This window comes from Poeciliopsis prolifica, unplaced genomic scaffold (assembly GCF_027474105.1).
Source record: "Poeciliopsis prolifica strain line A6 unplaced genomic scaffold, Auburn_PproV2 SCAFFOLD008, whole genome shotgun sequence".
Lineage (NCBI taxonomy): Eukaryota > Metazoa > Chordata > Actinopteri > Cyprinodontiformes > Poeciliidae > Poeciliopsis > Poeciliopsis prolifica.
This window is the reverse complement of record NW_026562383.1, coordinates 15498835-15511002: the sequence shown is the minus strand read 5'-3', so window position 1 is coordinate 15511002 and position 12168 is coordinate 15498835. Positions and strand designations below refer to the sequence as shown.

General features: G+C 37.2%; 1 protein-coding gene across 4 annotated transcripts in view; it reads left to right on the top strand.

Annotated features, from left to right (window-relative positions):
- rock1 (Rho-associated, coiled-coil containing protein kinase 1) overlaps positions 1-11381 on the top strand; it is a 33060-nt gene extending 21679 nt beyond the window's left edge. For 2 of the 4 annotated variants that reach the window (XM_055033037.1, XM_055033036.1), the window contains exons 19-33: positions 1023-1183; positions 2034-2218; positions 2690-2759; positions 2836-2939; positions 3026-3191; positions 3293-3386; positions 4245-4333; positions 4417-4608; positions 4701-4866; positions 7690-7760; positions 7851-7939; positions 8072-8150; positions 8241-8502; positions 8904-9111; positions 9353-11381. In XM_055033037.1, coding sequence (XP_054889012.1) covers positions 1023-1183; positions 2034-2218; positions 2690-2759; positions 2836-2939; positions 3026-3191; positions 3293-3386; positions 4245-4333; positions 4417-4608; positions 4701-4866; positions 7690-7760; positions 7851-7939; positions 8072-8150; positions 8241-8502; positions 8904-9111; positions 9353-9404 — 1988 coding nt within the window. In that variant the 3' untranslated portion in view covers positions 9405-11381. Of the gene's footprint in view, positions 1-1022; positions 1184-2033; positions 2219-2689; positions 2760-2835; positions 2940-3025; positions 3192-3292; positions 3387-4244; positions 4334-4416; positions 4609-4700; positions 4867-6117; positions 6165-7689; positions 7761-7850; positions 7940-8071; positions 8151-8240; positions 8503-8903; positions 9112-9352 lie in introns of those variants that run through there. The other 2 variants (XM_055033038.1, XR_008606173.1) reach the window with 2 other exon arrangements.
- The last annotated feature ends 787 nt before the right edge of the window (positions 11382-12168 follow it).

The following is a 12168-nucleotide window of genomic DNA, read 5'->3' as shown; positions in this document are numbered from 1 at the left end:
TAATTTGTTAAACACTATCCTCAGAGGTCCAAATTTGGCTTCTAGATAAGGTCAAAGAACCAGAGGAACTATTGATCAGTAAATCAATTTTTTATTAAATGATTTTACAGCTTATAGGCTAAAGAAATTCTAGTTTATTCTTACAGTTTTTTTTTGTTTATGACCTTAAACTTTTCTTGAGTAAAAAGGGAACAGAGGTCTTCCTGGTTCAAACCTCTGCTCTATCCAAATCAGTCAGTGTGTCCTTTTTTTGCAGATGTGGATAGAAAGTATCTTTCAGCAAACAGAGGAAAGAGCTTGCAAAAACTACAGGCTCATGTTAGCTGCCATCATTTCTGCTTTGATATGACTTGTTGATAATTCACTTACAAAAAGGTCTTACCCAAAGTTTCAAGTAATCATGTTGAGACAAAACTTTAAAGAATTTTTTTCACCTCCTTCCTAAATTTAAGTCACTTTGTTTTGAACCTTGCAAATATAAATTGCTTGTATTTATACGTAAAGCTAAATATAAATACCAGCAAATTATTGCTAGTATTTTCTGTTGTGATCTTTCTCATTTTACATTAATTACATTTTATAAATATATCCAGTTATGTGATTTATTTTTTTTTGCTCTTTTTTTGCTCTGCTAGATGAATACAGTTTCAAAAATATAGTCTGGATTCACTCGATTTTAGGTCAAGATCAGAATTTCACTTCGAAAAACATGTAAATATACTGAACTGTCAAACTTTTAAGATTTTCTTAGCATTCACTTATTACCAGCAAGCTGAAGATGAAACTCAGGTAAAAGTCATTAAACTCGCGTAACTCAATGTGTATTTATGAAATATTTTGACTAATACAGAATACACTCTTCATTCTATATGCATTAAAATTTCACATCATTTTGACACATTTTTTAGAACTCAGAAAGAAATTGTCCCTGAAGTCAAAATTTTTAACAAAGGCCTCCACTTTTCCCAGCTACTTCTGTTGGCTGTAGAATTAATCTAGCATCTCTCCCTGATCTACTGCAGCTGTTCAGCACAAGATGTCAGAAGAGACTGGAGCAAGGATAAGAGCAGAGGGCCGTGTGGTGGAGGTTGAGAAGCAGTGCTCGATGTTGGAGTTTGACCTAAAGCAGTCCGTGCAGAAAATGGAGCAGCTGATGAAGCAAAAGGAAAGACTGGAAGATGAGGTTAGTAAATGGCTGATATACATGGGAGTTTTAATGTAACGCAGGATTCATACCTGGTTTCCAGGTTGGTTTATGGAAAATGCAATTCGGTGTGGAAAAATATAAACGTTTCCCCCCATCCCGGTTAACTTATATTTTGAAGAACATTGACTATGCTAATTAACTGATATTTGATATTTAAATCAAATGCTTTATCTTTAGTTTGCCATAAAACGCATTCGTTTTACATTTTGCCCATCATCTGTGTTTTAATTTTTGACTGAAGGGAAACTCATTTAAATGTAGAATGTATTTCCTCCTTCCTAGTATCCTTCTTTTATTCCTGAGTTTCATTCCTTTATTTTTCTTTCTTGTATCCTTCATTTATTTATTTTTTGTGGCCTTTCTTTTCTTCTTTCCTTCATACATGTTTTCTTACGTATCCTTCTTTTGCTTATTGTCTATCCTCCTGTTTTTTATCATGTCCTTCCTTCTGACCTGTTGTATCCCTTTACTTTTCTTCTGTTTCCTTAATTCAGTTCTTTCTTTGCTTCCTTGTGTCTTACCTGTTTTTCCCTCTTCTATGTATTTTAATTTTGGCTTCCTACTTTTGGTCCCTTACTCCTTGTGCTTTTCCTTGCTTCCTTCTTTATGTCCTTATTTTATTGTTTGCTTCATTCTTTGTCAATGTTGTGAAATGATTCCAGAATTGTGGTGTTTCAGGATGTTTGCAGACCATAGTTTATGAGATCCTATTACTATTCAAGCATTCAGAGCACTAATCCGTTGTTCGGGATGTTTTAAAAGAGTCATTAATAATTATGTTTTTTTCCCTCTAACTCGTCACCTCTCTAAAATCCCCCTTTGTCAGGTGAAAGGTTTGCACACACATCTGGATCAGGAGTCAAGTAAGCGCGTGGCAGCCCAGAACGACCTGAAGAGCCGCACGCAGGACGTGGACCGCCTGAGGTGTTCGGAGAAGCAGCTCAAGCAGGAGATCAACACGGCGCTGGAGAGTAAACGCTCACTGGAGTTCCAGCTGGCACAGCTGACAAAGTATGTTCTAGAAATGCTTTTAGAAACATGTCCTGTTAAAAGGTAGATTGAGTAGAATAATTATATGAGGAATGGGTTACTCAACCATGCTGGCACTTTTTCACTGCGGAACAAGCTGGCAGCAGGTCCACATGGGATTTCTTATTTCCTTATTGTGCAACATGGGTCAGTAATTCTCTTAGGAAGTCAACGTGTAAATTGCTTTCCAATTGGCTGTTATTTTCAAATGAGTGCTATTATTCCAGCTTAGAACATGAGCAGGCCAAAGCTGATTGGAGATGTTTACCCAACAGGATTAGGCTTTACGGCAGCTCCGGCTCCTTCCACTAATCCTCTAGCTCTGTTCTACTAAATAAGATGATTTTAGATTCTTGGTATTATTCTTTTGGGGGCGGCGGACTTAAGTTTTGATGACTAGATTTGTGATTTAAACAAATGAACACATGACTTATTTGGGAGTTGTTTTGACAGACAGTACAGAGGCAACGAAGGACAGATGAGGGAACTTCAGGACCAGCTTGAAGCCGAACAGTATTTTTCTGTAAGTGAAAGTCCCACAGTGCAGTTGTCTCTTATTTTCCTACTGTAGACACATCACGCGTTTCCTCCTCTTGCAGACACTTTACAAAACTCAGGTTAGGGAGCTGAAAGAGGAGATTGAAGAACGGAACCGGCAGGTACAAGAAGCTCAGAAGAAGGTGCATGATTTGATAAGTGAAAGGTATGTGGTGAACTCCTGTTGATGTTTTTTGCCACTTTGAGAATCTGAGTCTGAGGGCTTTTATTTATTTGTCTTCTGTGGTGCAGAGACTCGCTGTCTGCTCAGCTGGACCTGACGGTGACCAAAGCCGAGTCTGAGCAACTCGCTCGGGCTCTGCAGGAAGAGCAGTACTTTGAACTCAGCCAGGAGAACAAGAAAGCAACGGCTCGGCACAAGCAGGAGATTGGTGAACGAGAAGCCACTATTGCACAGGTGAGCTAATCTGAAATACTTCCGTTAAAAGTTTTACTTTTGTGGCTTTAACTTTAGTAACCCGGAGTGATCAAAATGATTGTTGTCAAAATTGCATGCAGCTTGAAGAATCCAATAAAACTTTGACCAAAGACGTGGAGCACCTCAGCAAAAACAATACGGAGTTGAGCGAGAAGCTTCGTCTTCAGGAGGAAGGTACTGTCTTCTGTCCTTGGTGCTTTGTGATGATGTCATCAAGCTGTGGATCATTCACAGTCTAGAAAAGGATGTAATTTTACCGAAGTAGTTTTTAGGTCTCTAAAGATGGAAAAAGGAAATGGAAAAGAGTAAAAATTTGCTTCCTGTCCTTTTATCTGTCCTGTTTGTCCCTTTGTCTATCAGTTTATCCATCCATAAGTTTTCAGCAGGGCAATTTGTCCTCTTTTTCTATCTACCCATCCTTCCATTTTATTCCATATTTAAAGAATGATGACCACTATAGAACTGTTTGCCATAAATTACTGGTAGATATTTTTCAGTTTAAACCTTCATTGGAGGAGTGGGTAATGTAAACGTTGAATCTTACCACAATTCTTTGTGGTGCTATTGTGTTAAGGATTATAATAAAAATAAACATATTTTTACGTAACTATAGCTGTGACATTCATAATGTCATCAACACAAATATTCTTGAAAAACAATTCCCCTTTGAAATGGGCCTCTCCATGATGCCACTTAGTTAAAAACAGTATGAATTTTATCTTTAAGCTGCACACAGTAAATCCATTTAATCATATTTTTGAAATTAGTGACATTTATCGATGCGTTAGTGAAACAGAGGAGAAAATAGAAAAACATTTCCAATCAGATTGTTTCTTATTTACCATAAATAACTGAAATTTATTATGACAACAATAAATCAATAACAATTTTTTTACAATTAATGATAAATGATGGGATAAATACCACTTCCAACTTTCTACTATAGTCATCTATGGAAATTTTGAATTGCAGAAGTTTTGAATATTTGAGGAGCCCTTTTATTGATAACACGGACCACATTTTATCCTCCAGAATACCTCTCCCAGAAGGAAGAGATCACGGCTTCAGCCAAAGCCCACTATGAGAAGGTGCTCCAAACTGAGCGCACGTTGAAGACTCAGGTATAAATGAGATTCTGAGGTCTGCAGATATTATGTACTGACTAATAGTGGAGCGACTAACAGTTTTCATCATGTCTTTTTAGGCCGTGAACAAGCTGGCTGAGATTATGAATCGTAAAGACATGAAGCTCGACCAGAAGAAGAAAGGTAGCACTGCAGAACTGCGCAAGAAGGAGAAAGAGAACCGCAAGCTTCAACAGGAGCTCAATCAGGAGAAAGAGAAGTTTAACCATATGGCCATCAAATATCAGAAGGAGGTCAACGAGATGCAGGCGGTGGGTTATGGTCCCAAATAACTAAAACAGAGATGGAGTATTGCTTGTGTAACTTGATTTTAATACAAAACGCTTCACCTTGCTGTCTCCAGCAACTCGTAGAAGAAAGCACACATCGCAACGAGCTGCAGATGCAGCTGGCCAGCAAGGAGAGCGACATCGAGCAGCTGCGCGAGAAGCTGAGCGACTTGCAGCAGCGTGTGGAGAATTCCAGCGTCACCAGCCTGCAGACGGATGAAACAGACAGTAACCCTGCAGGTAGGTAGATGGCAATGATGCAACTCATAAAAAACAAATCAGATGTGTTAAAAATATATATATCTTTTTGCTATCCTACGGTAAACATTTATCAGTTTTAACTTTTTACGTAACATTCCTGGTTGAGTATTACCTTGACATAAATCCAATATATCTTGTTTGTCAACAGTGACTGTCAGCAGATTTACGATTTTTGCCTATAAAAAAATCATAAATCTACTGCAAGGTTTTTGTTTGGAGTAGAAACCTAAGCTGGAGATGTGTGTTTTACAGCCAATTTTTGATCTTCAGTTTCTGCAAAGTTTTGATCAGTCAGTACAGAGTTTAACTGAATTAATTTTGATAATAGCTGTAGAGAAATATTAGAGCAGAATTACATTTTTTTACTGCCTTTTTTTCCATAGTTTTTTTTATTTTTTATTATGACATCTAAAGTCGGGTGCCTTTTTTTCAATATAAGAGGAAAAATGTTTACCATATCCATATTTTTTGGTATAACAATACTTAACTTTTTTTTTTACTCTGATTTACTTTTTTTGTTAAACATTAAGCGTAACTTAACATAAACATTAAGAGAATTGGTGTGTCAATCGCCTTGTAATCAAGCTCAGTTTAATAATTTATGTTCAAATAAACAAATATTGATCCTTCTCTATTATTTCCTGTGGTTGGCATCCAGTTTGATGAATTCTGTCGCCCCCATCTGGCTCACTTCAGAACTTTTTTGTGCATTTATCACAAAAAGTAACATCAGCTGATTCGATTGATATATTTATCAAAATTAACGTAGCAGATCCCTGACTCATCCTTGCAATGTTTTATACTTGCAGGAATGTTTCACTCTCATATTAAACTATAATGTGTCATGGTCTATACTGAGCAGAGATTTGAAGGATATAACAGAACAACTTTGCTATGCTCCATTCAGCCTTCCTGTTACCTTCTGAAAGTCTTGCTCTCCCATGGTGTTATTAGTAGAACATGGTTTAAATGTTCTTACATCTCCTTGCTACTTCATTCAACAACATTTGAGTATTTTCTACTTACTAACAGCTGCTAGAAACCTGATTTCTTTAGAACCAATGTGTTCACTGAACAGAAAAAGATTGGGAAGTAAGCAGCTCTGGTTACTGATTGATTTAAAATCTTTTTACAAATCTCTTCATGAACATTAAATGGTTTGCACAGCTTTGTGATTGTATGCAATTGTATGTGGTTAAAACACTTTCTCTTATTTCCCCTTTTGTCCAGTTGGTTCTCCTTGCTCTTATCTCTGTAACTTCTATTCCTTTTCCTATGTGAGTAACTCGGTGGATGAACCTTTGTTGCCCGTCATGTGCTGGAGCTGTTGTGTTTTGTTTTTTTTTCCTCCTGATTTATCCAAATATTCTTCTGCCTGAGCTGCTGTGTCTGTTGAAGTATTACACTTTAGAGAAAAGACAAAGTAAATTATTTTTGAAAATTATTGATACTAAAAAGTGATACTGCCAGTAAAACTACATACGGCACATTTGGGACTTTTTTCGTCACGCTAATAACCTGCTTTTATTTCAACTTATTACACTCTAGTTGTGTTTTTGTCAGCATGTTCACCAGAAGTGATGCTCACGATGGCACACACACAGCCCTCGCTCTGCTACGTTTTCTAGACCAGGCCGTTTGAGTTCACTGACCTCATGATGGCTGTGGTTTTGTCAGTGACATGCACTGCCCTCCTTTGTAGTTTTAACACAAGAAAATGTAGAAATGTAACTTGTGCTGCATTCGTTTGTTTCTGTGAAAAAACTGCCTGATTTACAAAAAAAAAAAAAACAACTTACCAAATTGTGCCTTCAGAGTTGATTTTAACATATTCTAAGCAGGGTTCCTAGACTTTGATGTCAGTATTTTCTAGGTCAGTAAAGGTTTTTTAAAAAAAAGAGAAAAGAAACTTGGTGTGCAGAAAAAAATATTTGTAATTCCAGATTTTTTTTTTCTATCCCATTGTCTAAATGTTTCTTTCCTTCTGTCCTTTGCTTCTTGGCATCTTTCCATCCTCAGACATTTTTTTCTGCCCTTCTTCCCAACTTCTGGTCTTCCTTATTAATTTTTTGTGTTCTTTTCTTCTTGTTCTTCCGTTTTCATTCATTTGTTCCTTCGTCATGTCCTTTCTTTGCTCACCTGCTAGATTGCCTCATTATGTCTTTCATATTGAGTGTCTGTCCTTCTCCTAGCTATGGCTCATCTGTCCTGCTCTCCTTGTTCCTATCTCCATTCCTTTTTTGTGTTCAGCAATTTTTTTCTTTTTGGTTACTTCCTTTCTTTTATTCTTCCTTCCTTTCTTCTTTCCTTGTCTGGCTTCTTGTTCCCCTTCTTTTCTTGTGTCCCACATCCCTTTCTTCCTCATCTTTTTGTCTTTTCCGTGTTCCTGATCATTCTTTTTGTCTGACCTTCCTTCCAGTTTGGAATTTTTGCAGGTCACATCTTTTTAAGCTTGCCTTTTGTATTTCACATATAAAAATGAAGATAAAGGACTAATAAGTAATCTTGTAGGAACCCTGACTAAATAAGATATTCCACCACGAACTTGCTGTTAAAAACTATTAACTCTGTTTAATTTCCACCTGCATGGGATATTTACAGTCCTGTCACTGGCTTCAATGCGGTCTCCTTAAACCTTGTTATGTATATATACATTTTTTCTTTTTCTTTTACAGCAGCCTTGTAGTACGGCCTTGGAGTTTTGTTTTTCCCCAGTTGATTTCTGATTGCTGCATGGCCTTCTCCCTGCCTGCTTCATGAACCACATAGATGCTAATTGTTTGCATGTGGATTTCTTTTCAGACTCCAGACTGGAGGGTTGGTTGTCCATTCCTAATCGTGCTAATATCAAGCGATATGGATGGAAGAAACAGGTACTCTTGCTCTTCTTGAAATCTGACTCAACTTCCAACTTTTTGATTGTTAAGCGAAGGTTCCACTTACTGTGTTCTGGATAATTGCAGTATGTTGTGGTGAGCAGTAAGAAGATTCTGTTCTACAATGATGAGCAAGATAAAGAACAGTCTAACCCCTCCATGGTACTTGATATAGAGTGAGTACTCATTTGTTCCTATTATTTCAATTTTGCATGGTACTCCGTCTACACAAAAAAATAAACTGAAACTAGTCAATTATGTATTATATTGTCGGTTCTAATTTTTGTAATTTTTTTTTTCTTTCCTAGCAAACTGTTTCACGTGAGACCAGTCACTCAAGGAGATGTGTACCGAGCCGAAACAGAAGAGATTCCTCGGATATTCCAGGTTGGATACTTGCGACCAAGATGGCAGCCATAACGCTTCATCCTGCCACGTTTCCATGTGACTCAGATTTTTGTGTGTCTGTCTTTTCAGATTCTGTACGCCAACGAGGGAGAGTGCAGGAAGGAGGCGGACATGGAGCCGGTCCCGCAGGGCGAAAAGACCAACTGTCTCGCACACAAGGGTCATGAGTTCATCCCCACGCTATATCACTTCCCCTCCAACTGTGAGGCCTGCGCCAAGCCCCTGTGGCACGTGTTCAAGCCTCCTCCGGCTCTTGAGTGCCGCCGCTGCCATGTGAAGTGCCACAGGGACCACCTCGACAAAAAGGAGGACGTCATTGCTCCTTGCAAAGGTGAAGTCCTGCCTTTTGGACGCTGAGCTCAAAAAAGTCTAGAATTTGCTGAACATAACCCGACCTTTTAATTCCAATGCAGTTAAAACCCTGAGTAAAACACAATGTTTATACCAGAGGATGGTATTCGCTGTTATTTAAAAGTGGAACGCAACCTGCTATATCCATGGAAACAATATAAAATATCGGGTATCAATGTTACAATAACATTATAATATTTATTGTCACTTAAAAGTTTTATTCAAAGACTGAAGCAACTATAAAGAGTAAACACCTGCTGTAACCAGTGGTACAGGGTAACTTATTTCTCTTAAACAACATGTTGCTTCAACCTTCACATTGGAGAGCCAGTTTGCCTGGTTTGAGTGTTAATCTGCAGTCTTTTCTGTTATCTCCAACAGTGAACTACGACGTGACCACTGCCCGGGACATGCTGTTACTGGCTGTGACCCAAGAGGAGCAAAAGAAATGGATTGGCCACCTTGGAAAGAAGATTCCTAAGACCCCCCCATCAACGTTTTCTAGAGTCTCGCCTCGTAGCATGTCCACTCGCTCTGGACCCAACCAGTCCTTCCGCAAAAACCCTAAAAGCAATACGGCAAAGCTGAGGTAACTTTACTGTGTAACTGTTGTTTAGAGTGTTAAGTTGTTCTTGTTTATCGCACATCATGCACATAATTTTAGAGCTTCAAAGTTGCAATAACTTTAAGTCTCTCTGTAGCATTTTTCTTGGGGGGCAGTAAGTGAGGATGTGCTGTTGTCATAAAGTTGATTGTTTTCAGCCCCAACATGAAGGCTGAGATGTGGTGAAGTCAGTCACATGACCTGCTGTTTGTTTCCTGTGTTGTAGCAGAGCGCAGTCCAGCCTCCAAGCAGCAGACACAACATCAAGCACTTGTTGACAGGAACTTCTTCAGAAAGTGTTGATGTTGTATTTTAGATGTTTCCTCCTGACCTTCAATTTTTTTTAATTTATTAATTGCGCTCCTGGGTTTTTTTTTTTTTTTTAAACATGAGACTTCCTGGTTGTTGGTTGTTTTCCTTCCTCCTGGTATCTGTGCAGTTTGACACTTGGGATTTTTTTTCCTAATTGACACCAAGGTGGTTTGGGATTCATGAACTAACTAAATACTTTGCAACTCTTATTAGAATTGTCCATATGAGATTTTTTTTCTTCTGTCAAGCACGAGTCAGATTTGAGCTAGTAACAGTTTCATTATCTGTTTGACTGAATACTAACAAATGTAAAGATAAATAGTTTTTTTACTGGTGTTTCTTCTGTCTTTCAGCTAACCATCTGAACCGTTGGGACTTTTTCTGGACTCTAAAACTTTCCCTTTTTTCTCATCAACAAAAACGGAAAAAAAAGCCTGTACTATATTAAAAATGAATTGAAAACTCAAAATTGCAGAACAAAAGCCGCTGGAAAACTGCAGTTCACGTCACACGGCGCGCCATCATGGACTTTAAAAGGCCGAATCTACTAAATCTGCTTTCCCTGCCTCCTTTTCTCTAAAAGAAGCATCATCAAACTCAATGAACTAACAGTTTAACATTGCAACCAGAAGATGGCGCACTTGTGCTGAATTAAGAACGGACAACAGAAATGGAAACACTCACTCTGGCATTCTCTGCTTCACGTTTTGTGACAGATATTAATGGAAACTGGAAAGTGGGGAGTGTATGGACACCTGCAAGTGTGTTTTCATTTTAAGGTACTGTTATACAGGGATGATAGATCTGCAGTAAGTCGTTGGACCTCAGGGGTGGAAAGTAGATATATATCTGTGTAGTAATTTCTTTCCCCACCTGATGGATATTTCAGCTAAATGCAACAGTTGTTTCCAACTTAAAAAAAAAAAAAAAAATGACACGATGCCTTCATCTAACTATTGTTGGCCTTTTTGCCTTTTTTTTTTCTTCTAATCACATTGCAACTGAGTTATCAGGTTTGGAGCAGCATTTTTTCGGGTGGGACATGAGTATTAGATGTGCTGAGTATTGAGAACAGAGCATGTAAGATTATCATTTAAATCTATGCATTATTTTTATTATAATTATTTTTATTGCTCCAAGCCATAAGGAGAACTCGACTGTATTGGCATATAGGAGTCATAAAACTTAACGGATTTTGTTATCTGTTTATTTGGTACATTGTCTCTGTAATATTGTTTTCTTTTTGTAATGTATTGCCTTAAACTGGTTGATAGAGAAATGGCTCAAAAGGAAAACATTAAGTTAACAAATGTAAAACTGCACTGTTTGACTTGAGTGTAAATTATTTGTAGAAGACTAAACAGGTGTAGCATTTGGCCCACCTTGTGCCTTAACGTTTGGATATTGATTTTACTGCCATATCGTTTTTTGTTTTGTTTTTTTCATTTTTGTTGCAACATAAGACAAATCTTAACTCTTCCATTGTTGTTCTTTTTTTCCTTCTTTTTTTTTTACAAAATTGCAGCCGGTTTGGTTTTTATCAGAACATTCTTTGTCTGGTTATGAATATTAAATATATATAAAGACATTAAAATACCTCTTTATGGACACAAAGCTTCCAAACTTGGTTCATGTCATATTAGAAGTTTCACAAAGGGTTTACGAAAAACTAGTCTGTGTGAATGATTGACATAATAACAAGGGCAAGTTGTATCGCCAGTTATTGCAAATCCCCCTATAGAGTGTACATAAAGAAAGACAAAAGGATTATGGAATACCTTCACAGTCTTTCTTTTGTAAAATTTTTATTTTCTTTTCAGTAAAAAAAAAAAAGAAAAAGAAAAAAGGCACTGGAAATATGATCTCTTGTGTTGGATAATTTGCATGGGTAATTTGCATTGGACCCCGCACTGATGGATATGTCAATAAACATATCTTTATCATGTTTGTTTACTTTATTTATCCATTTATATCTGAGTATTTGAAGGGATGTTTGAAACAATCACAGCACTTGAGTCCCTGAATGAGAGGTTTTATCCCTTAGTCTTTTGCTTTACCCTTATATGTTCCTGTATGTTTTGATTTAATAATTGAAAATTGCTGTAAGCAAGTGGATGAGTAAAGCCAAATCTATTTGGCTCTATCAGAATAAATATTTGGTACACAATTTAGGTCACGGGGAAGACTGTTGACTGTTAATCTTTTTCACATGAAAGGTAATTTGGTTTTCAATTTCAGTTATTTATATGGAAATTTTTTGATTCACTTTATTGGAAAAAAATAAATAAATCCAGTCCATTTTCAGCAAATCATCAATGCTATAGATGAGCTACTGAAGGTAATCATAAAAAAAGCTTTAGAGTAGTGGCACCTCCAGAGATTCTTCATAGGGGAAACTTTTGAAAATATGTATAAGTGTGTGTACTAGTATTTATTCATTGGGATTTATATTTAGGGGACCAACAAAGGACCTTTGCTTCACAATCTTCTCAAAAGTCTGGTTATGGTTGTTGCTTGAGCATCTTAAACTTTAATCAGGGACATTTCCACAGTTTGTGGCTTGCCTTAGAAGCTGCTGGTGCCTGACAATTTTCAGTAGTGTCTGACATATTTTGATTAATTAAATTGAGGGCTTTTGTTAACGACACCATATAATGTTAATTAATTGAATTTCATAGTTGAAATCATTTTTATTTTTCGATTATGTTATTGATTGGTCACAGTATGATG